The 25,382-nt window shown below is 58.1% G+C and overlaps 1 protein-coding gene across 4 annotated transcripts in view; it reads left to right on the top strand.

Moving 5' to 3' along the window:
* The window catches only part of PDGFRA (platelet derived growth factor receptor alpha), a 39,187-nt gene extending 17,300 nt beyond the window's left edge, over positions 1-21,887 (top strand). For all 4 annotated transcript variants that reach the window (XM_070048112.2, XM_070048110.2, XM_070048111.2 and 1 more), the window contains exons 8-23: positions 277-392; positions 1,816-1,942; positions 3,456-3,649; positions 4,166-4,260; positions 4,491-4,623; positions 5,625-5,729; positions 6,393-6,503; positions 6,720-6,873; positions 7,891-8,057; positions 11,338-11,453; positions 11,734-11,856; positions 12,308-12,419; positions 13,204-13,303; positions 13,399-13,504; positions 15,192-15,439; positions 19,231-21,887. In XM_070048112.2, the coding sequence (XP_069904213.2) occupies positions 277-392; positions 1,816-1,942; positions 3,456-3,649; positions 4,166-4,260; positions 4,491-4,623; positions 5,625-5,729; positions 6,393-6,503; positions 6,720-6,873; positions 7,891-8,057; positions 11,338-11,453; positions 11,734-11,856; positions 12,308-12,419; positions 13,204-13,303; positions 13,399-13,504; positions 15,192-15,439; positions 19,231-19,378 (2,155 nt within the window). In that variant the 3' untranslated portion in view covers positions 19,379-21,887. The remainder of the gene's footprint in view (positions 1-276; positions 393-1,815; positions 1,943-3,455; positions 3,650-4,165; positions 4,261-4,490; positions 4,624-5,624; positions 5,730-6,392; positions 6,504-6,719; positions 6,874-7,890; positions 8,058-11,337; positions 11,454-11,733; positions 11,857-12,307; positions 12,420-13,203; positions 13,304-13,398; positions 13,505-15,191; positions 15,440-19,230) is intronic.
* Positions 21,888-25,382: the final 3,495 nt, after the last annotated feature.

Below are 25,382 nucleotides of genomic sequence, written 5' to 3'. Positions count from 1 at the left end.
AATCAAATTTTTTTTTTTTCCAAATGAGAGAAGCTCACAGGCTGTGCATACCTGGTTCAAAAGGCCACAGCAGAACTTGCAGATGACCAGTATCTGTCCCAAAAGTCTGTTTTCCTCTCGTTAGACTTCAAAATGTGGAAAGTATGGGGTGAATCCCAGAAAAAGGCAGGGCACGGACAAGGGGAGAAGATGTTTTAATTTTTTACAAACCTGGGATTTCAACCCAAGACCGTGGTGGCTCCGATGCTGTGTTGAGACGGAGTCTTCTCTTTGAAGGTATCGATGCAAGTTGAAGCTCATTCGGGCCAAGGAGGAGGACAGCGGCCATTACACCATCGTGGCTGAGAATGAAGATGACGTCCAGAGCTACACGTTCGAGCTCTTAACTCAAGGTGGGGAGCGGGGGCAGGAGGACCCCTGTGAGCAGGCAGGGGACTGGACGAGTGGGTGCCTCCCAGAGAGAGCCAGGCGCTTCTCTCCCGGGTTGTGGGGGAGAAGCAGGGTCCAGAGTGATTCTGGAAGGTTCCAGGTTACTCCACAGTGCTCTCACCGGGAGCTCCGAGGTTCCGACAGCCCCCTCTGCACCTGTAGTGTGGCACCTCCAGTTCTGAGAAGTGTGCAGTCCTGCTCTGTGGTCTGCATGAGCCTGGATGGCTCTGGGGAGTTTTGCTTAGTTTGCTTCACTTGTAGACACTGTGCAATGGTCGCTCCCCAGCCAGACCACTCGAGTCTGCTCATGTCATATCATACCCATATATCATCATATCATACCCATATATCATATCATACCCGTATCATATCCCTGTATCATATCATACCCATATCATATATCATACACATATATTATATCATACCCGTATCATATCCCTGTATCATATCATACCCATATCATATCATATCCATATATTATATCATACCCATATCATATCCCTGTATCATCATACCCATATCATATCATATCATACCCATATCTTATACCCATATCATCGTATCATACCCATATCTTATACCATACCCGTATCATATCCCTGTATCATATCATACCCATATCATATCGTATCCATATCTTACATCATACCCATATCTTATATCATACCCATATCATATCATATCATACCCATATCTTATATCATACCCATATCTTGCATCATACCAATATCATACCCATATAATATCATATCATCTTATACCCATATATCATAGCCATATCATATATGATGCCCATATTATATCATAATACTCATACCACATACTTGTGTCATATATCATATCCATATCATATCATAATTGTATCATATATCATACCCATATCATGTCATACCCATATCATCATATACCTGTATCATATACCATACCCCGTCATATCACGCTGACATCATATTGTATGATACCCAGCACCCAGTCACTGAGCCCCTCCCCCACGTGCCGGTCCTCACAGCAAGCCTGTGGTGCAAGCACCAGCCCGTCTGCCACTTAGCATCTTCCCCGCCTACTAAGACTCGACAGACGCATCTGGGCAAATGCTGATTGAGCCGAATGCATTGGCAGAATCCCCAACTCTGCATCCCTGCTGAGCAAACCAGGTACCATAGGCACTCTGCTCACCCTGGACTTAGCGCATCGCAGGTGCAGATCCCGAGACGCTGGAGCTGTGAGCGCGGGCTTAGCCCAGTGGCACAGTCGGAGCCCCAGTGCCGTGCGCACCGCTGCCTCAGCCCCTCACGGGGCATCCAGGAGCTGTGTGCCCAAGTCCCGACCCCCGCTCACTTTGCAGGCCTCACAGGTCCAATCCTGACTCCTCCCCCCCTCTTGCAGTGCCCGCATCCATCCTGGACTTGGTGGATGACCACCACGCCCCCACCGGGGGACAGACGGTGAGGTGCACGGCTGCGGGCACGCCTCTTCCGGATGTCGAATGGATGATCTGCAAGGATATCAAGAGGTATCCAGGCCGCCGCTGCCTGGGGACGGAGACCTCCAGGGCCTTCCCTTTCTTGTCACCACCCTTTGTCTGTGCTGGTGACTCCCGGTGACCAAATGCACGGTGCTCGTTAATCTGGGTGTGTGTGGGCCCACGCACAGCTGTGAGGAGCTGGCCCACGGCTTGCAGCAGCTCCCAGGGGTCTCTAGCCTGAGGAAATAAGCTGAGTTTTAAGAATGGCTGTCCTAGGAGGATTGTCACGAGTGAGGCCCACGTTTCTACCTCCTGTTTGGAGATTGGGATCAGCAAACGTGCCTTACTGAACTCTTGAGTTTGCTCAGAGGTTCAAGGTTAGGGACCCATAGTGATATTTTATTGAGCCTGCTCAGACATGGGTGGGGCCTGATATGCACCTGTAGCACGCTCAGATGTGGGCGGAGCCTGAGCTGTGCCTGTAGCATGCTCAGATGTGGGCATGGCCTAAGCTGTACCTGTAGCATGCTCAGACATGGGCGTGGCCTGATCTGCACCTGTAGCATGCCCACATGTGGGCAGAGCCTGAGCTGTACCTGTAGCATGCCCACATGTGGGCGTGGCCTGATCTGCACCTGTAGCATGCTCAGATGTGGGCGTGGCCTGATCTGCACCTGTAACATGCTCAGATGTGGGCGTGGCCTGAGCTGTACCTGTAGCATGCTCAGACATGGGCGTGGTCTGAGCTGTACCTGTAACATGCTCAGACGTGGGCGTGGCCTGAGCTGTACCTGTAACATGCTCAGATGCGGGCGTGGCCTGATCTGCACCTGTAGCATGCCCAGATGTGGGCGTGGCCTGAGCTGCACCTGTAGCATGCCCAGATGTGGGCGTGGCCTGAGCTGTACCTGTAACATGCTCAGATGTGGGCGTGGCCTGATCTGCACCTGCAGCATGCTCAGATGTGGGCGTGGCCTGATCTGCACCTGTAGCATGCTCAGATGTGGGCGTGGCCTGAGCTGTACCTGTAACATGCTCAGATGTGGGCGTGGCCTGAGCTGTACCTGTAGCATGCTCAGACATGGGCGTGGCCTGATCTGCACCTGTAACATGCTCAGATGCGGGCGTGGCCTGATCTGCACCTGTAACATGCTCAGATGCGGGCGTGGCCTGATCTGCACCTGTAGCATGCCCAGATGTGGGTGTGGCCTGAGCTGCACCTGTAGCATGCCCAGATGTGGGCGTGGCCTGAGCTGTACCTGTAGCATGCTCAGATGTGGGCGTGGCCTGATCTGCACCTGTAGCATGCTCAGATGTGGGCGTGGCCTGAGCTGTACCTGTAGCATGCTCAGATGTGGGCGTGGCCTGATCTGCACCTGTAACATGTTCAGATGTGGGCGTGGCCTGATCTGCACCTGTAGCATGCTCAGATGTGGGCGTGGCCTGAGCTGTACCTGTAGCATGCCCAGATGTGGGCGGGGCCTGAGCTGCTGCCCCCTGGTGCCCTTGTCTCCATGGGCCCCAGCAACTGGTCCGACCTGTGTGTCCTTTGCCTCTCCAGGTGTAACAATGAAACCTCGTGGACGCTTTTGGCCAACAACGTGTCCAACATCGTCACGGAGACCCACCCCCGGGGCGGGGGCGCCGTGGAGGGCCAGGTGACCTTCGCCAAGGTGGAGGAGACCCTTGCCGTCCGCTGCCTGGCCAGGAATCCTCTGGGCACGGAGAACCGCGAGCTGAAGCTGGTGGCTCCCAGTGAGTGACTCCAGAGTGAGGCCGACTCCGAGTCGTCCGCTGGGCCCCGGGTCCCTCAGGGGAGCTCGGCCTCCCAGAAGGGGCCGGAGGACTGAGGATGCCAGGGTGGGCAGCTGTGGAGGCCCCGGGCTGTCTGTGGGTTTCACCTCGGAGCTGCGCCGTGCAGAGGCCCCTGGGTGTGTGCTGGTTAACAAAGCTGGACAGGCGGGGGGGCTGCCCTTAACGCTAGCTCCGCCTCCTTCGCCGTGGGTCAGGTGCTGCCCAGCGGCCTGGCTGGGGCGACTTTGCGGAGCGTCGCGCTCCCAAGATTGACATGCGTCCCTTCCTCTCCCCGTGGAAGAGCTGGCGTGGTTTCCTGGGTGCCGGGTGGGGGAGGGGGTTGGAGGACAGCTGTGATCACCCCCTGGAATGGGCCGGGTCCCTCGTGTGCCCCCATGACTGTGCCACCCTGCTGCCCTGGGAAGCTCTTCACCAGACTCCCTCTGTCTGTCTGTCTGTCTGTCTCTGCCCCTCTAGCCCTGCGCTCGGAACTCACGGTGGCGGCCGCGGTACTGGTGCTGCTGGTGGTTGTGATTGTCTCGCTCATCATCCTGGTTGTCGTCTGGAAGCAGGTGGGTGCTTGCTCAGCTGTCACACGAGGTCCTTGGGAAGCTCACGGCACAGCCGAGTTAGGGAGACGCCGGGTGTGGGTCTAGCGTTCCTGCACCCCAGTAAATGTTCCGTTTTCCATGAACGTCCTGAAGTCCCCTGTAGGTGGCGCCGGTCGCCTTGCTGCCTGGGGGGACCTGTGGTGCCCCGGGACACTGGTGCCTCAGCCGGTGCCTGTCCTGCTTGCTCGTAGAAACCCAGGTACGAGATTCGCTGGCGGGTCATCGAGTCCATCAGCCCCGACGGCCATGAATACATTTACGTGGACCCCATGCAGCTGCCGTACGACTCGCGATGGGAGTTTCCGCGAGATGGCCTCGTGCTGGGTGAGCTCCCGGGGGGACAGCTTTGCTCCCTACTGGCCAGTGGCAGAGGAAGGGGTCCGTGCTTCACCAGAGCTACATGATAGAGCTTTGCTTTCAGAATGACATTTCTGGCTGATACGTTCACTGAGTCAGGCTTTCTCTCTTATTCCCTAACGAGTTCTGATTAACGAACTTGTGACCAAGCGAGTGGAGACCCTGGGAAGCCATGCAGAGCCACCCACTGAAATGGCTTTGCTTTAGAAGCGACACAGGTGGAGAGTGAAGTGAATTTGTGGGTGAGGCAGAACGGGAGGGACCTGGCCGAGGACAGACAGCCACAGCGTGGCCCAAGGAGGTGTTCGATGTCATGGCAGGTGCATCTGCACTGTGGGCTGTCACAGTACAAGCGCGTTTTAGGCAAAACATGTAAAAGTCAGCCAGGCAGCTCGTGTCATCCGTCTTGCCTGGGACCAAGCACAGGAGGCTGCCGTCCAGGGCAGTTTGGTTTGTTTTCCAGTCAAGTTCGGAATGCGTGAAAGCAAGATGCAGGCAAGTGGGAGTCAGAGCCAGGAGTTGTGTCTCAATGAATAATCTACCAACGCAAGGTTAAAAAACGTTCTTATTTATTTATTTGAAAGGCAGAGAGAGAGAGAGAGAGAGTCTTCTATTCACTGGTTCAACCCCAAATGCCCACAACAGGGCTGTTCCAGGCTGAAGCCAGGAGCCCAGAACTCAAGTCAGGGTCTCCCACGTGGGTGGCAGGTGCTCAGGCACTTGAGCCGTCATCTGCCCCGGCCCAGGGTGCGCATTGGTGGGAGGCTGGACCAGAAACCGAGCCAGGCGCCCGGATGAAGGGGTGTGGTCAACCTGCGGCACCAGATGCCAGTCTCAGGCTGGGCAGGAGCACCCACTCCCCACCCAGCCCCACATGCCCATCTGCACACACCCTGGTGCATTGGCCACGGCACGCAAAGCCGGGAGCTGCCGCCGTGCACCGGGGTCACGGTTCTGCTTGTCTGCAGGTCGCATCTTGGGATCCGGGGCCTTTGGGAAAGTGGTGGAAGGGACAGCCTACGGACTGAGCCGGTCCCAGCCGGTCATGAAGGTGGCAGTAAAGATGCTGAAACGTGAGTGCTGCCGTCCCGAGGACTCTGGGAACTCGGGGATAAGACGCACGTTGGGCCAGAGCACGCGGCTGGGGAGTCACGCGTTCAGGACCAGAGGCTGTATGTGTGCCTAGTCTGTTTCATCAGTTAGCTTTATTTAGATTTCTCACCAGCCCTGGGGTGAACAATTCAGGAGTTGATATTTCTAGTGTGTTTTTTTAATACATAAAAATTTATTTATTTGAAAGGCAAAGTGACAGGAGAGAGAGAGAGGAGAGATCTTCCATCTGCTGGCTCACTTACCAAATGGCTGTAACTGCTGAGCCTGCTCCAGCCAGGAGCCAGGAGCTCCTTCCGGGTCTCCCATGTGGGTGGCAGGGGCCCAAGCACTTGGGCCATCTGCCACTGCCTTCCCAGGCCATCAGCAGAGAGCTGAACCGGAAGCGGAGCTGCCGGCATTGGAACTGGCGCTCCAGTATGGGATGCCGGGGCCACAGGCAGCAGCTTGGACTCCTGAGCCCCTGCCCTGGGCCCTCTGAAAGCCAGGGGGGGGCGGGCTGTCTGCTGCAGCCTGTGGGGCAGCGCAGTGGTGGTCGGCCACAGGGCTGGCCACGTTCTCGGCTTCTGCTGAGCACTTGAGCGGGCGGGTCAGGCGCACTGACACGGGCTAGATGTCATCCGCAGCCACGGCCAGGTCCAGCGAGAAGCAGGCTCTCATGTCCGAGCTGAAGATCATGACCCACCTGGGGCCGCATCTCAACATTGTCAACTTGCTGGGAGCCTGTACCAAGTCAGGTGGGTGCACGGGGCCGGGAGCGAGGGTTTTCACCCGATCCTGGCGGTCCTGAGGAAACTGGAGCCGGGCTTAAGTCCTATGCCGTCCACCCTGGCCGTGTCGGCGAGTGGGAGCCCCTGGGCCCTGCATCCAGGCAGCCTGTCTGGCAGGGCATCCTGAGGCTTTGCTGTGCCTTGTTTTCACGGCTGTGTCCTCACCCGCTCTGGTCCCCGCAGGCCCCATTTACATCATCACCGAGTACTGCTTCTATGGGGATTTGGTCAACTATCTGCATAAGAACAGGGACAGCTTCCTGAGCCGCCACCCGGAGAAGCCCAAGAAGGAGCTGGACATCTTTGGGTTGAACCCTGCGGATGAAAGCACACGGAGGTGGGTGCAGAGAGAGAGAGAGAGAGAGGGAGGGATGGAGGGAGGGGTTGCCATGTGTCATTGTCCAACGAGCGTCGCACGTGGAGGGCACCCACGCCCCCCTGGCTCCCATGGCTGCAGATTCAGGGCAGAACGAAATGACCCTGTCCAAGGGCAAGTCCCAGGGCAGTGCCGATGGACACGTGACTTCTGCAGGGACTGGGAGCAGGACAGCATGTGGGAGGCCTCGCCGACGGGCTGGGATGAGAGCGAGTTGCGGCCCCTCCGGGAGCACCTTTGCTGCTTCTCCGTGAGCCTGCAGCTCCGGCCGAGGTGCCGAGGTCTCCTGCCTGGAGATCACTAAGCTTCACACACTGCTCCTTGCTGAACCCGGGCCTGCCAGTCAAGCCAAGGGTTGTCTCAGGAACCTGCAGGTGGTTGTAGGCTCTCTGTAGGTGGAAGGTTCTAGAAGCTCATCTGGAGTCCCCCGGGGGACACCCAGTGAGTTGCAGGAGTTCCCTGCCCAAGCCACAGGGCCCAGATTCGGGATCTGTGCCCCGAAAACCAGAGAAGGAGTAAGGAATCCTGCACGTCAAACTCTCCAGTGTCGTGGATTTGTAAGGTTTTGCAAGTCCCGTCTTAGATGGGGCACTTCAGGGCGTCTGGGCTCCTAAGCTGTGCAGACAGGTCGGTGTGGCTCCTAGACACAACCTGGCATCGGCAGGTCACGGCAGCCACCGGCGGGAGCTCTTGGCATGTGCCAGGCTCGTGTTCCTTCTGCACGATCAGGCCTCCCCAGCCCGTGGGCAAGGATCACGTATTATTCGTGGTTATTCCATAGCCATCTCCCCGCCGAGGCCGTGCGAGTGAAGGGTGCGGTTGGCTTTGCTGTCCCCCCAACCTCACTTGGAGCCCCCCCCCGCCGCCAGCCAGGGCCCTACACGCAGGCTGTAGCACCCACCTGAGCCTCACCCACCGAGTGCTGGGTGACCACCCCCGTGGGACACCCTGGCTGAGCTGTGTTCTCTGCCTTGGCAGCTACGTGATTCTGTCTTTCGAGAACAATGGTGACTACATGGACATGAAGCAGGCCGACGGCACGCAGTACGTCCCCATGCTGGAGCGGAAAGAGGTGTCCAAGTACTCGGACATCCAGCGCTCGCTGTACGATCGCCCGGCTTCCTACAAGAAGAAGTCCGCGCTAGGTAAACGCGTCTGTGCCCGCGCTGAGGACAGCGGTGCCCCTGGGAACCCCACAGGAGGGAGAGGGTGGGAAGGGGGTCCCTAACACAGGTCCCCCTCGCCTGGCGTCCGGCGTGTTTTCTGGGGAAGAATGAACAAGGCTCCGTGCAGGGGGCTGTGCGGTCTGTTCACACAATCATTTTGAAGTCTGGCTATTTCTGCTGGAATGACCTTGGTTTGGCTGTTAACGTTTTCTGCCCTCTAATGAAAGCAAAGTGATAGTTATTGATGCCCCTACTTGGCAAAATTAAAAGTCGGCCGTCTTGGGGTGGCTCCTAGACTGGTTAGCTCCTCACGTTTTCTAAGTCTCCGAAATGGGCGAGTCTGCGGAACACACAACGGGAGGCCGCCTTTGGTGGCAGGTGCTTCTGCCGAGCACCGTTTGGAGCCGGGGGAACCCGTGTCTTTCCCAGCCGAGGAGTGTGTGGCAGGCTTGAATCGGTTTGCACACACCTGGAGCCATCCTGGTGCTGGCCACACCAGCTGGGCCCCCTTGCATGCACCTGGGGAAGGCGCCCCCAGGCCTCCAGGCCGGCACAGACCTGGAGTCCAAGGTTATCGGGACAGATCTGACGCTGGCTCCTCCCACAGCCTCCTTCCCCCCTTGTCTGAACATCCGCCCATTGGGGGACGCACAGACAGGTTGAGCGGCCACGGAAGTTGTTTGGAAAATCACTGATGGTTCTGAATGCTTTCAAGGTTCCTAAGTGAGAGCTACAATCCATTAAAAAAAAAAAAAAAAAAAAAAGAACGTGCTTGCTTTGCACAGCTCGCTATTCAGTGCCATTTCCACTCCGGCCGTTCCAGGTTCCATTCACTTCTCATTGCCAAATGGGTGAACTTCCAAGCGCTTTGGAAAGATGAGCCGGTGCGAGTTATCAGACAAGTGCTTCCTCTCCCCTCCCATGTTGTTAAAAATAGTTGACATTGCCGGTGGACTTGGCACCGGACGCCAGGGGAACCGCTGGCAGGCAGCTCCCCGCCTGCTGGCTGCAGCGCGGAGAGACCGCGCCTGCCTGGAAGTGCTCATTGGGAGCGGAGCGCCGCGCGGCCTCCCTGCCTTCTTCCTCGACAGCCCTGACACTCCAGATGGGGGGCAAGGGCACAAGGAGGAGAGGGGCTCGGGACTCGGGGCAGGGCGGTGGGTCCGCTCCGGATCGGGGCCGCTTTTCTTAAGAAATGTCCAAGGGGGATTTGAAAAGCAAACAGAGCCATTCCTGGTCACTCTTTCTCAGCACCCTCATGTGTGTGTGTGTGTGTGTGTGTGTGTGTAAGCCAGTAAGTGGGGTCAATGTCCCTTATGCAAAATGCAGGGGACAGGAAGTGTTGCAGGGGTGGTCTTTGCTGAGTAGTGGGTTGCACTGCTGCCTGGGGCACCTGCACTGCATATCGGAGCTCCAGTCCCAGTCCCAGTCCCAAAGCTGCTCCACCTCCGATCCAGCTTCCTGCTAGTGCAACCTGGGAAGGCAGAGGGTGGTGGCCCAGGTGCTTGGGTCCCTGCCATCCCCATGGGAGAGCCACATGGAGCTCCTGGCTCCTGGCTCCTGGCTGTTGCCGGGGAGTGAACCAGCAGACGGAGGATCTCTTTCTGCCTTTCAAACAAGTAAATAAATAAAACTTAAAGAAAAAAAGACCTTGGGACAGGCACTGTGGTGTAGCAGGGAAAGCTATGGTGCTACGCTGGCATCTCATACGGGCACTGGTTTGAGTCCTAGCTGCTCCACTTCCGATCCAGCTTCCTGCTAATAGCCTGGTGGAAGATGGCCTGAGTGTGTGGACGCCTGCCACCCATCTGGGGGACCTGAGGGAACCTCCCGGCTCCTGCCTGCGGCCTGACTCAGCCCTGGCTGTTACAGCCGTCAGGGGGAGTGAACCAGTGGATGGAATTTCTCTCTCTCTCTCTCACTCTCCTTCTCTCTGTAACTCTTTCAAATTAACAAATAAAAAAAATTTTTTTTTTGGCAGGCAGAGTGGACAGTGAGAGAGAGAGATAGAGAGAAAGGTCTTCCTTTGCCATTGGTTCACCCTCCAATGGCACCGCGCTGATCCGATGGCAGGAGCCAGGTGCTTCTCCTGGTCTCCCATGGGGTGCAGGGCCCAAGCACTTGGGCCATCCTCCACTGCCTTCCCGGGCCACAGCAGAGAGCTGGCCTGGAAGAGGGGCAACCGGGACAGAATCCGGTGCCCTGACCGGGACTAGAACCCGGCGTGCCGGCGCCGCAAGGCAGAGGATTAGCCTAGTGAGCCGCGGCGCCGGCCTAACAAATAAATTTTTTAAAGGAAAGACCTTACCTTCTTAAACATTAAAAAAAAAAAAAAAAAACAGTTTCAGATTTTAGAACATTTGCATCTAACATAATGAATATTATGGGATGGGACAATCTAAACATGAAATTCACTTATGTTTCATATAGCCTATACACACAGCCTGTGGGTAATTTTATAAAAAATTATTTATTTACTTGTTTGGAAGGCAGCTAGGGCTTCCATCCGCTGGTTCATTCCCCACATGCCTGAAACAGCCGGGGCGTAGTCCGGGCCTCCCGCGTGGACGGCAGGGACCTGAGGAGTGAGCCGTCCCCGGTGCCTCCGAGGGTGCCCAGCACATTCACAGGAAGCTGAGATCAGAGGCAGAGCTGGGCTTCAAACCCAGGCCCTCTGACGTGGGCTGAGGCATCCCACAGGCGTCCTGCCCACTGCCCCCAGTGCTCACTCAGTGCACCTGTGTCCACAGCACTCGTGTGAGGTCTGGGTGGAATCTTCCACTGGCGGCTTCAGGCTGGCACTCCAAAATTTCAGAATTTGAATCATTTCAGATTTCAGGTTTTTAGGTAAGGGGTGTGTGTGTGTGTGTGTGTATTCGTTTATTTGAGAGGCAGAGTGACAGAGAGAGGGAGAGAGAGCAGTCTTCCATCTTCCTGCAACTCCATCCAGGTCTCCCACGTGGGTGGCAGATTCTGTTTCCAGGCCTGTTAGCAGGAAGCTGGCTCGGAGGTGGAGTCGCTGGGACTCAGACTGGAGCTTCAGTCGGGTGCGCGAGTCCCCGGCAGCCGCCTAGCGTGCTCAACCCGCCCCAGACTCTGTTCTTTCTGGAGCTGGAATCCGCACAGCTGAGCTCGCTGCCGTGGGGGTGGAGTCCGTGGAAGGCAGTGCTGTGGATCCGTGCTGTGGGGGGGCGGCGGGGCTCACGGGGCGGCGGGTCAGGCCGTGCAGCTGCCCTGACGTTGCATTCCTCCCCTGCAGAGTCCGAAGTCAAAAACCTCCTTTCGGATGACAACGCGGAAGGCCTCACCTTGTTGGATCTGTTGAGCTTTACCTACCAAGTCGCTCGAGGGATGGAATTTTTGGCTTCAAAAAATGTGAGTTCAGGGAGCAGAGACTCCTGTAGACCTGGCTGTAGGGGGCAGGGTGAGGGGAGCATGGGAGGAGGCGCAGAGAGAGAGAGAGGTCTGGGCCCAGCTCCTCGGCCTCCGTGCTCCCCTGGGCAGCAGGGGGTGGCGCCCACAGAGCTCTTTCCTCCAGGGCGGACTTCCTGGGTGCGGACCCGGATGCTCCCGGGCCCCCTGGGAGAGGCTTATCCCGCCAGGGTGAGGCCGCAGGTGCAGGCCCCTAACATCGCGCCGCCCCCTTTGCACACAGTGCGTCCACCGGGACCTGGCCGCGCGCAACGTGCTCCTGGCGCAAGGGAAGATTGTCAAGATCTGTGACTTCGGCCTGGCCAGAGACATCATGCACGACTCCAACTACGTCTCCAAAGGCAGCGTACGTGCCGGGCACCTAACACGGGGTCTGCAGGGGCTGCCTGGGCGGCCGGGTTCCCGTGCCTCAGTCTCCCCATCTGGAGTCGGGGGGAGATGCGCTGTACCTGGTCCTGGTGCTGTGGGGGCTGAGCCAGTAGTCGCTGAAGTCCTTGGGGTGGTGCCTGGTGTCTGGCCACACCCTGTGTCAGCCGGTAGCACGTGGAACAGGTGCATGTGTGGAAAGGCACGCGTTTGCAGGGATGGTGTCCCGACGTCTAAGATGTCTAAGCTTTTATCAGAGTTTCAGAAGGGAACTGTGACCCTCTGCTGCTGAGAGCTCCTGGTGTCCAGGTGGCCGGTGCAGCCGTGAGCGTGCCCAGGCGGGGGCAGGTGGCCTGTGCCGGCTGTCTGAGCCTGCTGCCGTTGCCCGTGGTGCACGGGCCCGGGGTGACTGTGCCCCCTGTCCCCTGCAGACCTTCCTGCCCGTGAAGTGGATGGCCCCCGAGAGCATCTTCGACAACCTCTACACCACGCTGAGCGACGTGTGGTCCTACGGCATCCTGCTCTGGGAGATCTTCTCTCTCGGTACGGGCCCCGCCCTGCTGGCTCCGGCTGCCCTGGGTCCGACGGGAGCCGGGTGCTTTCCCAGCTCCGGGCTGGGGGCCGTGTGATTTCCCTGGTGCGGGTCAGGCCTCTGCAGGCTGAGTCGGGGTCCTGGGGCTGCACCATCCCTTCCTCCGCCCAGCCTCTGCCTCTGCTCCCCTCTCTGTCCTGATGCCACCCCCCAGGGAGATCTGGAAACAGGGGACAAGTCCACACAGGGCAGCCTTGCCTGTTCATCACACATGTCATTGTGACTTTGGGTCACGTGAGCTTCCTGGGGGAGTTGCCCCTTGCTCACCGGCTGGCTCTGGGGCTCAGGCGAGGGCTGGCGTGTGTTGGGGGAACAGGTGTGGCTCCCTTCCTGGTCTTCGTCTCTCTCCCTGCCGGTCACCACCATCTCCCCTGGGCGTGGCTTAGCAGGGTCTCACACCCCCTTAGCGAAAGCAGGGAATGAGCCAAGGCCTTCCAAGCCCCGACTCTGGCCTTAGCCACTGGTCCGTGTCTGGGGCACGTGGCTTTGCTGTCCCTTGGCTCAGTCCGTCCCTGCCCGTGGCCTCAGCAGCCAGCACGTGGACCGACCCTAGTGCTTTTCTGGAGATGGGGGACGTGTGCCTGCGGGCTTGGACTGGACCGTAACCGCTCACTGCCTGGGAGGAACACGCACTTCCAGATGTTAGGGCTCGCGGCTCCCTGTCCACAGGGTTCCCCGTGTCCCCCATGTCTCAGCTCAGTGCTGAGTCCTGCCTGCTCCCTCTCGACTTCACAGGGGGCACACCCTACCCTGGCATGATGGTGGACTCCACCTTCTACAACAAGATCAAAAGCGGCTACCGGATGGCCAAGCCTGACCACGCCACCAGTGAAGTGTGAGCCCCTCCCCATGGCGGGGGGGCCGGGGGGCGGGGCGCCCGGGTGCTCCTCCCCGAGCTCATGAGGCGGCCGCCGCCCTCTGCCTCTCCAGCTACGAGATCATGGTGAAGTGCTGGAACAGCGAGCCCGAGAAGCGGCCCTCCTTTTACCACCTGAGCGAGATCGTGGAGAGTCTGCTGCCTGGACAGTATAAAAAGGTCTGGGCCCTTGAGGACGGGGGGGAGGGGGTGGGCAGGTGCTCAGCGCCGCGGTGGGGGAGGAGAGAGACCTCACGTGCCCCAGGGCTGGGGCTTCCGGCGTGCGCTGGGGTCCCTGGTGGCAGTGATGAATGGGAAGCCCCTTCCCGCAGCAAGCAGCCCCCATAAGCCCCGGCTTCTCCAGATGTTTGCATGTGCACGTGGAAGTCCCCGGGCGTCCGCGGCCATTAACTCGCGAAGTCGAACGCGCCCAAATCCATGGAAAACTGGCTTTGAGCTGCCGACTCAGAGGGGCGGCCTCAGCTGTTATCTGCGGCTCCAGCTGGTGCTTTGTGGAACAGGAAATATTGTTTGAGGAGCGAGCGAGATTTCGGGGCACCTAGCAGGATATGTAAATGAGCGAGGCACCTTCCTGAAACCCAGCGGCCGGTTTCCCGCCTTCAGAACCGTGGCTGCCTAGGCGTCCCATCGCGGTTGCTTCTTTCTCGTCCTCGGGGGGATGTGCTGGAAGCACCCGCAGGTTGAACTTGAACTTGAAGTTCTCCTGCGTCGACAACTCCCTGCCCTTTGCAGAGGCGCAGAAGTGGGGTGGTGAGGGCGGGAGGAAGAGCTGGAAGCTGCAGGGGGAGACAGGGTCGTTCTGACTTCCCAGTGTGTGGACAGCAGGGCTCGGGGCACGGTGTTCCCAGTGCAGGCCTGGCCGCTCCCTCTTGGGCCCCGATGGGGCTGGAGGGGCCGGGCAGGGTACATGGCCTTGGCTGCTGACTCAGAGGAGGGGCTCCTAGTATATATATATATATTTATTTATTTATTTATTTATTTTTTGACACAAAGAGTGGACAGTGGGAGAGAGAGAGACAGAGAGAAAGGTCTTCCTTTGCCTTTGGTTCACCCTCCAATGGCCGCTGCGGCTGGTGTGCTATAGCTGGCGCACCGCGTTGATCCGAAGCCAGGAGCCAGGTGTTTCTCCTGGTCTCCCATGGGGTGCAGGGCCCAAGCACTTGGGCCATCCTCCACTGCACTCCTGGGCCACAGCAGAGAGCTAGCCTGGAAGAGGAGCAACCGGGACAGAATCCGGCACCCCGACCAGGACTAGAACCCGGTGTGCTGGCGCCGTAAGGCGGAGGATTAGCCTAGTGAGCCGCGGCACCGGCCCATATATATATTTTTAAGAGTAATTTATTTGAAAGGCAGAGTTAGAGAGAGGGAGAGGAGGGGAGAGAGAGAGAGATCTTCATCTGCTGGTTCACTCCCCAGATGGCAGCAGTGGCCATGGCTGGGCTGAGCTGAAGCCGGGAGCCAGAGGTTCGGGCACATGTGCCACGTGGGTGCAGGGGCCTAACCACTTGGGCCATCTTTCCCAGACGCATTGGCAAGGAGCCGGATCGGAAGTGGAGCAGCAGGGACTCAAACTGGCATCCATGTGGGATGCTGGAATCACAGGCTGTAGCTTAACCCCCTGGGCCCCTGGCATCTTGAGACCTAAGCAGGAGGGCCTGTTGGTGGGCCCCCTCTCTGGGGATGGCTGGCCCATGCCCTTCCGTCGTGTGACGCTCGCAGCCAGGAGCTGGTTTGCAAGGGGCAGTGACCTCGCCTGCGTTCTGAGGGTCCAGTCGGTGTCTGTTGGCTCCGGCACGTGCTCACCTGGGTCCGGCGCGTGCTCACCTGGGTCCGCGCGTGCTTGCAGAGCTATGAGAAGATCCACCTGGACTTCCTGAGGAGCGACCACCCCGCCGTGGCGCGCATGCGTGTGGACACCGACAGCGCGTACCTGGGCGTCACCTACAAGAACGAGGAGGACAAGCTGAAGGACTGGGAGGGCGGCCTGGACGAGCAGAGGCTGAGTGCCGACAGCGGCTACATCATCCCCCTGCCCGACATCGACCCCGTGCCCGAGGAGGACGAGGAGGACGGGGGCAAGCGCAACCGGCACAGGTAGGCCGCCCCCAGCGCTGCCGGTGCCCCTCGCGCCGCCCACCGCGCCCAGCACTGCCAGACCCCGGGGTCTGTGCGGGGGGGAGGGGGGTCTGCAGGAGCCGTCAGCCTGCCGAACGCCGGGGGGCTGCATGGCTTTGAAGATGCGCCCCAGGGGACTCCGAGGCGTCTGCTGGGGCTGGGGCTGGGGTTGGGGGCGTGTGTGAGTGTGTGCATGAGTGTGCATGCGTGTGCATGTGTGAGTGCATTCTTGAGAGTATGTGTGTGTGCATCCGTGTGATGAGTGAGTGCATGCGTGTACATTTGTGTGTGTGAGTGCGTTCATGAGAGTATATGTGTGTGCATGAGTGTGCATTCATGAGTGTGTGCTTGAGAGTGTGAGTGCATCCATGAGAGTGCATGCATGCGTGTGCATGCGTGTGCATGTGCGCATTCTATGAGAGTGCACACGTGTGTGCATGTGGAGTGCACTAATGAGAGTGTGCATGTGTGTATGCGTGTGCACACGAGTGCATTCTTGCGTGTGTGTGTGTGTGTGAGTGCATCCATGAGAGTGCATGCATGCGTGTGCATGTGTGTGCATGTGCGCATTCATGAGAGTGCACACACGTGTGCATGTGGAGTGCATTCATGAGAGTGCACATGTGTGTGCATGTGGAGTGCACTCATGAGTGTGCATGCGTGCACATGTGTGTATGCGTGTGCACACGAGTGCATTCTTGAGTGTGTGTATGCATGTGTGTGCGTGTGTGTGAGTGCATCCATGAGAGTGTGAATACATTCATATGAGTGTGTGTGTGCACCTGCATGTGTGTGGGGGGGCACTTCCCCAGTGGGTCCAGACCTTTGACCTGAGCCCTCGGGGACCTGGTCAGTAGCTGCTGTGCTGAGCGCAGCCTGTGCCGCTGTCTGAAATGGGCCTGGAGCTGAGGGGACGTATGGAGGAGACGGATGGAGGGAGGTGGCTCTGGGGCCTCTGACGCACCCCCGTGCTTGCCACGCCTTGGAATCACCTGGCAAGGCTTTCTGTTTATCTCCTTAAAAAAAATTATGGGGGCTGGCGCTGTGGTGTAGCGGGTAAAGCTGCCACCTGCAGTGCTGGCATCCCATACGGGCGCCGGTTCGAATCCCAGCTGCTCCGCTTCCCATCCAGCTCTGCTGTGGCCTGGGAAAGCGGTAGAAGATGGCCAAGTCCTTGGGCCCCTGTGCCCACATGGGAGACCCAGAAGAAGCTCCTGGCTCCTGGCTTCAATGTGGCCCAGCCCTCTCCCTCTCCCTCTCCAATTCTGCCTTTCAAATAAACAACAAATAAAATAGAAATAAATAAAAATAAACAAAGCATTCTTGAATTCTTAGTCCTCCTTTGAAAGGCAGAAGGGCACAGACGCAGAGAAAGAGAGAGAGGAAATATGCTCCGGTCCACTCATTCACTCCCCAGATGTCCCAGTGGCCGGAGCCGGGCCAGGCCGAAGCCAAGAACCAGGAGTTCTACCTGGGCCTCCCCTGTGGGTGGCAGGGACCCAATCATTGAGCCTCCCGGGGCGCACAGTCGCAGGAAGCTGGAACTGAAACCCAGGCGTCCAAACGGGACGTGGCCATCGCAGGCGGCGTCTCAGGCGCGCACCGAACCTGCACCCGAAACTCGCCTGGAGTTCCGTTTCCAGCCAGCTTCCCGCCTGGATGCGTTAGTTCATTACCAAGACGCGCAATGGCATGAGAACCTTGGTTCCCAGCGCCCAAGCCCCAGGCGCTGATTGTGGCCTGTTTAATTAAGGTCCACGTGGCCCGGGGTCCTTTTCTTTCCTTCCTGCCTGCTTGTTCCGTGAGCCCATGCAGGAGCACGTGGCGTGGTCGGGGCCCTCGGGAACCCCTGTAGGCACAGCTGCAGGCAGCCCTTGTTGATCTGCGTGCACCCGGTGATTTTGCAAAGTACAGCTTTGGCTTCTTCTATTTTGGGAATCCTCGACTGGGGGATGCTGTTTTACTGTGTGTTTATGTTCCTTTAGTAAACAAACCTGGGGGTCTGTGTTGGAACGGGGGCGCCAGGGGGAGGCTGGGTGGAGGCCTGGGGGCTCTCTCCCCTTGGAGGCTTTGTGTTTGGGGGCTCTGAGGCAGTGTGCCCCAGATAACAGCCCCAAGTCAGGTGGGACTGTGGCCCTGAACCGCAAGACGAACTGGCCCTGGGTGAGGGCATCCCAGAGCCGGGGGGAGCTTTGGGCTCAGCTGTGCAGTCAGCCCCGAAGTCACCTCCTTCTAGGCTCAGGACATTGACCTTGGGGAGGGAGTGGGCTCAGGGGCACTGGCCACTGGGTGTGGGCAGCTGGGCGAGCCGCGGGAATGGTCTGGTACTGGGTCTCGGGGTGGTCAGTCCTCCCTGCCCACACCCCTGTGTCCTCCAGAGGAAGAGCAGGGCCAGGGCCCGGCTCGGCAGTGCCCATCCCAGCGCCCACGGCTGGGCTGGGTCCACATCCACATCAGGTCCCGGGCGAGGGGCCGCCCTTGGACGGTTGTCGGGATCAGCAAGTGGATGGGATTCGGAGGCTCAGGACAGGTGTAAGTGCAGGCAGAGCTGAGGCCTAAGGAACCCGCAGCCCGGCAGCCTCCTGGGGCCCAGGAGGAGTCAGGGCCGCAGGAGTCGTGGGTGGTGGCCGCCGTGTTCCCCAGCAGGACGTGAGCTGTGGGACTCAGTTCTCTGCTTGGCAGGGGATGGGGAAGGGAGGGGACCCTGTGTCCTCACTGCTGCCGGTCCCACGTTGGACAGGGACCTCCTCGCCGGCAGGTGATAATCTGGAGGGGCAAAAAAGACCTAACGTGGACAGCAGCGCAAGGCAGGATGGCGCTAAGACAAGAGGTCTCGGGTCACAGGTCACAGGTCACAGGTCGCAGGCTGGGTCTTCAGGGAAGAAGCCAAAAAAATAGTGCATGAGCCTCCCTCCCACTTAGATTGCACAGTTGTTGGCAGGTATTCAGCTCTGTGTGGCATAGGTTATTGCGTGTCAGTCACATAGAGGGGACTCCAGAAATGGCATTGGAGATAAGCTGTTTTTGGTGCCGAAGTGTTGGAACCCACGCGTGGTGTGTTCATGAGGCACGCCCCCTGCGTGCGTCCTCACGTTTTGCTAGTGGTTGAGTCACTTGGAACTAAGTAAGGGACACCAGGACATGGCTCCCACGCACGTGCCCGTGAATAACACCCCTGCCCGCGCCCGCCGTGCCAGCCTCCTGTGCTGCGCGCGTGGGCCCAGCTCAGCCGTGGGTGAGAAGACAGGAGGGGCAGCACCCACTGCCGCGTGCCCTGCCCGTGCTCGGCGTTCACGGCTGGTACCTTGCTCATCAGCCGAGCAGGCGTGCTGTGAGTGTCCTTGGCATGCCCTTCGTGTAGGCAAGGAGGTACGTTCAAGTTCATCAGGCGGAGGGTGCCACCCGGGGGAGTCCACTGCAAGGCCCCCCCTCCCCCTCTCCAGGAGGCAGAGAGCCTTCCCCTGGGAGGTCCGGACTGGGAGCCCTGGGGTCACAGGGGCAGGGGGCCTCTCGGCACACAGGCGCCCCTGTCCCCGAGAACAGGTGGCTGGCCCGGCTGCACCGCCCCCAATGCCTCCCTCTGCTTGTCATTCCTGCTGCCTTGTGTTCGTGCATTGCTGGTTTCTCTTCTGCTGGGATTGAGTAGGGAAGATGGGCTCGGTGGCCGCCGGTTGCCCCGCGTGGCGGGAGGGGCGGTGCTGGGCGCCCCCTGCAGTGCGGCTGCGATGTGCCCGGTGCTCAGCCTCGTGCCCTCTGTCTCTATCCTCCAGCTCGCAGACCTCGGAGGAGAGTGCCATCGAGACGGGTTCCAGCAGCTCCACCTTCATGAAGAGAGAGGACGAGACCATCGAGGACATGGACATGATGGACGACATTGGCATGGACTCCTCGGACCTGGTGGAGGACAGCTTCCTGTGAGCCGCAGGTCCCCGCGCGTTCCCGGAGCTGCCCTGGGATCCTTTTCAGAAAACCACTTTATTTGCAAGGCAGAGGTGGAGAGGACGACGTGGGGGATGCGGGACGAGGAGGCCCTGGCCCGGGATTCCCCGGGGCGGGGCGGGGGGAGCCGTGTGACCAGCCTCGGAGGGGGAATGGGACGCTTGGAGGTGGACGCTGCTGGCACTGCCTCTGGATTCGCCAGCCTCGGTGGCGTGGGGGGTTCAAGGGCACGGTGGACCCCGGGAAGCGAGCTCTGGGTCTCAAGTCCACGTGCACAGCCGGAGTCGCGCTGAAGTTGCAGCGTCGCTGTTATGTACATAAATCTGAACGCAGCCCTGGTGAGAGATGCGTCCCGTCTCCTCTGGACTTCTGAGACACCACTCAGCCCAGCCGTGTCTTTCCCTGTCGGAGCCTGGCTGCCACTGGCTCTGGACTCCCAGTGTTGTACAAAACCACTTCGGAACCTTCAAAGGTGCTGGTCTTGGAGCATCTTAGTCGTGCGTAGCGCAGAGTCATTAACCAGCCTCGTTTAATAGACGTGTGTCGTTTAGAAGCCCCAAGCCGCGTTTTCGTATCGTAACCTATGTTTGTAATCATACTACTGTCATTAGTGATGCTAAGTGTGTAACACGTAACACGGGCTCCTGCCCGAGAAAGCACAAGTTAAAAAACAAAAAAAAGAACCCTAAGTAGGTGACAGGTTTGCAACTTTTGACACTTTCTTTTTTTAAAGAGCTTATGTTTCCCCATAAATGATGTTGATCACCGCAGTGGGTCGGACATCAGAGAACAAGGTCACAGTTGTCCCGGAAGTCATGGACTTTGGTTGTGTACAAGTCGCTCCCCCTGCCCGCGGTACTGAACGGGACGAGAGACGAGCCCAGGTCCCCGGTGTCAGAGTCCCCCGGGCCGGCATCACCCTGAGGGAAAGAGCAGCAGAGATCCTGTCTGGCCTCAAAGAGAAAGTGCTAGAAACCCGAGGCTGGGAGTGGGGGTGGTGGTGAGTGACGGCCGTGTGTGTGTGCCCCGGCTCTCTGGCCCCCAGGGAGCTGGCAGCCCGGATCTGGAGTTGGGAGTGGATGGGCAGCCGGCACCCGTGTTCTGTTCTGATGAGCCAAGTTTCAGGAGTGCTGGCTTGGGTTCCTGGGGGTTGCCGTGGGAAAAGCAATGATTTGCAATTTGGAGCTGGGCTGGAGGGCCACCATGCGGAAGCCTGCTGTGTAAGTCCCCGGCGCCTGGCTGTGCGTCCAGATTGCTACCCTCAACTTAATCCAGCCGGCTCAGCTGAGGGTCAGGGTCAGGGTCAGGACACTGGGCGTGGGCAGGTCTTCTTCAAGGTAAGGCCACTGCTTCTCCCTGCCTGGAGGGGACGGACCGGCTCCTGCCCGCCCGCACCCCCAGCCCGTGGACAAACACCTATAGAAGTGATGCCACTCACACTGCTGCCTCTCTGCACAACGAGGCCAGCATTTTGCTCCAAGAGGTGAACCATTTCACTGCTATACCGGGGTTAGACGGGACGATGCACCGTGACTCACGCCGGCCAGGGTGGGTTCATGGCGTTCTCGGCCGTGTTGCTTAATTGCTGACACCCAGGGCGCGACACGTGCCAGGTGCGGGAGCCACCCCGAGGTGCTTTCTCAGCCACCCTCTGCGTGGCCAGTGTGTGCTCTGAGCTGGATCGGCCAGCTAACAAGCTGACCGGGTTCTGTAGCACCAGCGAAGCCTCTGTGTGGCTGGAACCGCAGCTCGGGGGTCCTCGCTCCGTCACCTGCCCCTTAACAGTCACTGTTGTGGCCACTCTGGTCATCGAAGCCCCAGGCTTGCACGTCACCACAAGACTGGGTGCAAATCCGTGGCCAGGCTGAGCCTGGGGCCGCATTGTTAGTTTTTGCTTTTTTTAAAAAAGTGTCCCGTGTATCTCCAATCTGTGTCCCGTTTGCTTCCTGCAAAATCCCCAGAGAAAGACAATTGGCCACTGCTTCCCACTCTTTGATTTTTTTTTTTCCTGATGACAATCAAAGCCGGCGTGGGCGACGCAGCGTGCGGCCGTGCCCGCGCCGTGGTCTGCCCGCGTGCACAGAGCGGTCCTGTTTGTCTGAGAGGGACTTGTGATGCAATGATGTTATACATCGATGTGTACATATGTGTATCTACGTAGGCCTGCAGAATACTGCCAAAACATGTACGACGAGCTGTCTCACTGCCTTTGTTTATATTTTTTTAACTGTGATATTCCCTATAGGCACATTAACTGCTGCACTTTTGAATGTCCAAAATTTATATTTTAGACATAATGAAGAGAAGAAGACTTAAGGTGTTCCCCAAACAGTGGCGTGGAGAGTGTGTGAGGACGAACTGGTTGGGGAGGGAGGGTCTCCCAAGACAAAATGTGTTACAGATGCCCCCTGCCCCATGCCCGTTTTCATTTTATGACATGTAAATGAAGATCTTTATATTTCAATAAATGATATGTAATTTAAAGTTACGCCGAGTCCCTGTTTTTAGTTTAATCCTAAAATGAAAGCCAGGGCAGCCGTCAGGTCGCTGCTCGGGCCGTCCGCGTCACAGAACGGAAGGTGCCTGGGTTCGAGTCCTGCTCCCACCTGGGAGGCAGCAGGTGGGGGCCCTGCTGCTTCAGGTGCCGTCTGTGTTGGGCTTTTTGGCGGGTTTTGGAGTTCAGGCGTGGCTGGGGCGTGCTGATCCCTGGGCCGGGCCCCTGAGCTGTCCCGGATCCAAACTTGGCGGCTCGTCTTCCGTGTCAGCTGTCGGTTCTCCTTCTCCGCCCCGTCCGAGCCCTGTTCTGTGTGTCCTCCAAACGTTCTGCAAGTGCATGAAGGGAAACGCTCAGACCTTTTCCCTCCCTGTCTTCTTCCCGGTCCCTGTGTGCCTCCCCGCCCCGCCCCTCCACTGCTGAGCCTTCTTCTCGCCTCCCAGCCCCTCTCTGCCTCTGCACACTCATGTACACACATGTCTTTGTTTCCTTTCTGGGTGGCACTTGTAATACTTTGCAGTGTGCTTCTCTTTGTTTTTTTTTTTTTGTTTTGTTTTGTTTTTAATTATTTTTTATTTATTTGAGAGGCAGAGTTAGAGAGAGAGAATCTTCCATCTGCTGGTTCACTCCCCAAAAAGCTGCAACAGCCAGGGCTGTACCAAGCTGAAGCCAGGAGCCAGGAGCTTCTTCCCGGTCTCCCACAGGGGTGCAGGGGCCCAGGCACTTGGGTCATCCTCTGCTGCTTTCCCAGGACACAGCAGAGAGCTGCATCAGAAGTGGAGCAGCTGGGACTCGAACCAGTGTCTTCCGTCAGCTTCATAGTATCCTGTTGTGTACATCTACCACCTGTTATGCAACCATGTTCCTGTACAGTGAATTGTAGCTTTTGATCGTTTCCTATTAAAATAACTTCTTGGGGCCGGCATTGTGGTGTAGTGGATATGGCAGCTGCCTGTGGCGCTGGCATCCCATACCAGCACCAGTTCAAGTCCCAGCTGCTCCACTGCTAATGTGCCTGGGAAGGCAGCGGAAGATGGTCCAAGTGCGTGGGCCCCTGCACCTGCGTGGGAGACCCTGAAGAAGCTCCTGGTTCTTAGCTTCAGTCTGGCTCATACCCAGCCATTGTGGCTACTTGGGGAGTGAACCAGTGGGTGGATGGAAGACCTCTCTCTCTCTCTTTCTCTCTCCTCCTCCTCCTCCTCTCTCTGTAGCTCTTTCAAATAAATATATCTTTAAAAAGATGACTTCACAAACATCATTGCATGTCCATCCTCATGCACTTACTGTAGTGTTTGGGACCCCACAAATGAAATTATGTGGCCAGAGGACATGCATTGCCCAGCTCCTCGAACAGGACCGCGCAGCAAGCTCTCGGCCATGGGAGTCCCGGGCTCTCCAGAGCCCCTGCAGTCTCCCAGCCTCCTCCACCGCACCTCCCTCGGGGGCCGCAGTCTTCAAGATGGGGCCAGAGGGGATACGACGAGGTAGGTGCGGGAGCAGGTGCCTTCTGGGTCCTGAAGCTTGGTCATCAAGCAGCTAGGGTCTTTCAACAAGGCTGCCACTCCTCGTGTCTTCAGCTCACGGGCAGTAGGAATGGGTCACGTTGTCAATAATTGGAGGACAGTGCCCTCTTCCACAAATTCAAATAGCCTGCAGCTCACAGCACACCAGCTTAGGGGTGCCGCTGTAGGCTGGGTCCTGGCTCCAGCTCCGGCCCAGCCGCAGGGAGGAGGCAGCCCACTGGGACCCGTCGTCCTGCTGCTGGGACAATGATCCTAGGCAGGGTGGGGCGGGGTGGGGGCCACGCTGGCCCGGGAGCTCCTCACCTGTGCAGTTCCGCTTCCTCAGGCTCTGCCTGCTCCTGCCACGACCACAAGGGTTTTACAGTTCTCGAAGATCCTTTGACACTGGCTTCTTTGGATACTGTGGTCCTTTTTTTTGGATTTTGACAACGGCAGAGAGGACGTGATGGATAGGAAATCAAGGGCTTTTCTGGAAGTCGTGTAGCTGAGACATGACAGCACTGGGGTTAGGGGCTAGGACGTGGGGTGGCGTTGTGGTGCAGTGGGTTAAGCTGCCGCTTGCAATGCCTGCATCCCAGATCAGAGCGCTGGTTCAAGTCCCAGCTACCCCACGCCCCATCCAGTTTCCCCCTAACTCGCCTAGGAAGGCAGTGGATGACGGCTCAAGTGCCTAGGCTCCAGCCACCCCTGTGGGAGACCAGGATGGAGCTCCTGACTCCTGGCTTCCGCCTGACCCAGCCCTGGCTGTTGTGGGCATCTGGGAGGTGAACCAGTGGATGGAAGGTCTCTGTCTCTCTCTGTACTCCCTCTCTCTCTCACTCTACCCTTCAAGCAAATAAATAAATCTCTTATAAAGAATTCCAGATAAGTGAATCCCTCTGTCTACCCAACATGCCACGGGAAAACAGGAGATTCTGGGACACATCCACAAGCGATGAGTGATCTTACACATTTGCAATCAGAACAACTTCTCACAACAGTCCCAGTGAGGGGCATTACAAACTCTAACAGCTGTGTGCGTCCTAAGAGGCGGCTCGGGACCGTGGCTCAGAATATCCGAGTCCATCATAAACTGAGCCTGATTCCCTGGGGTCGCTGAGTGGCAGGGCTGCCTCCTCATCTCTGACTCCAAGAGGATCCGATCCAGCTGCATTGTTGTAGCCAAACCCTTAGACTCTGCCTCTACCAGACATGATCTTCTCAGCCCCACAATGTAGGGAAAATCCCCGCGTGCCCTGGGTGAGCAGATTATCGCTCACGGGTCCTCGCGGTTACGTGAAGAGCAGGCGTGTCCCGGAGAACAAGGCACGTCAGCTCCAAAATGCATCCTGCGTGGTTTTCCATCATCCACGTCTTCGTTTCCATACGAAGCGATGGAGGCAGCACGGGCCACAGCTGGAGCGACGTCGCCGCTCCCCGTGTCTGGCTTACGGGCAAATCGGAATTTTAAGAAGATGTGCTGCATTGCCCCGGCAGATGGTATCTTGCTCTGTCATTACTCATGGGCGTTAATGACTTCCCTCTGCAGCGTGCGGCTGCTGTCTGTTCTGAATCGCATCGCATTTCACGCTGGCTGCTCCAAGCACAGTCGGATCCAGCGTTTTCCCTGGAGCTTGTGCCTTTCAGATCATTCGGTCAGAGTTTTAGGCCTGGTTGGGCAGCGAAGAGAATCTTTTCCGTCTTCTTCTAAGTGCTCCGTCCCAGAGGAGCCCAGAGGACCAGGTGTGGAGGAAGCGCACTCCGGAGCAGATGCCTCTCCCATTAGCTTGGCCACTTGGTTTGTGATGAAAACGCGTGAGAGCGTGACGTCATCTTGGGCCACAGAAAGTCGCTTGTAATTCACCCCACCCACACACGCTTACTGGGGCATGGTCTGCTGACGGCTGAATCGGTCCCTGGGATGCTGAAGTCCCAGCCAGCTGCCCACCTGAGGGACCACGACGTCACAGGGCAGGACACAGCAGGA

This window comes from Oryctolagus cuniculus, chromosome 8 (genome assembly GCF_051225735.1).
Source record: "Oryctolagus cuniculus isolate XC-2025 breed Fujian yellow rabbit chromosome 8, ASM5122573v1, whole genome shotgun sequence".
Classification (NCBI taxonomy): domain Eukaryota; kingdom Metazoa; phylum Chordata; class Mammalia; order Lagomorpha; family Leporidae; genus Oryctolagus; species Oryctolagus cuniculus.
The sequence above is the reverse complement of the archived record's forward strand: the minus strand, read 5'-3'. Positions and strand labels throughout refer to the sequence as shown.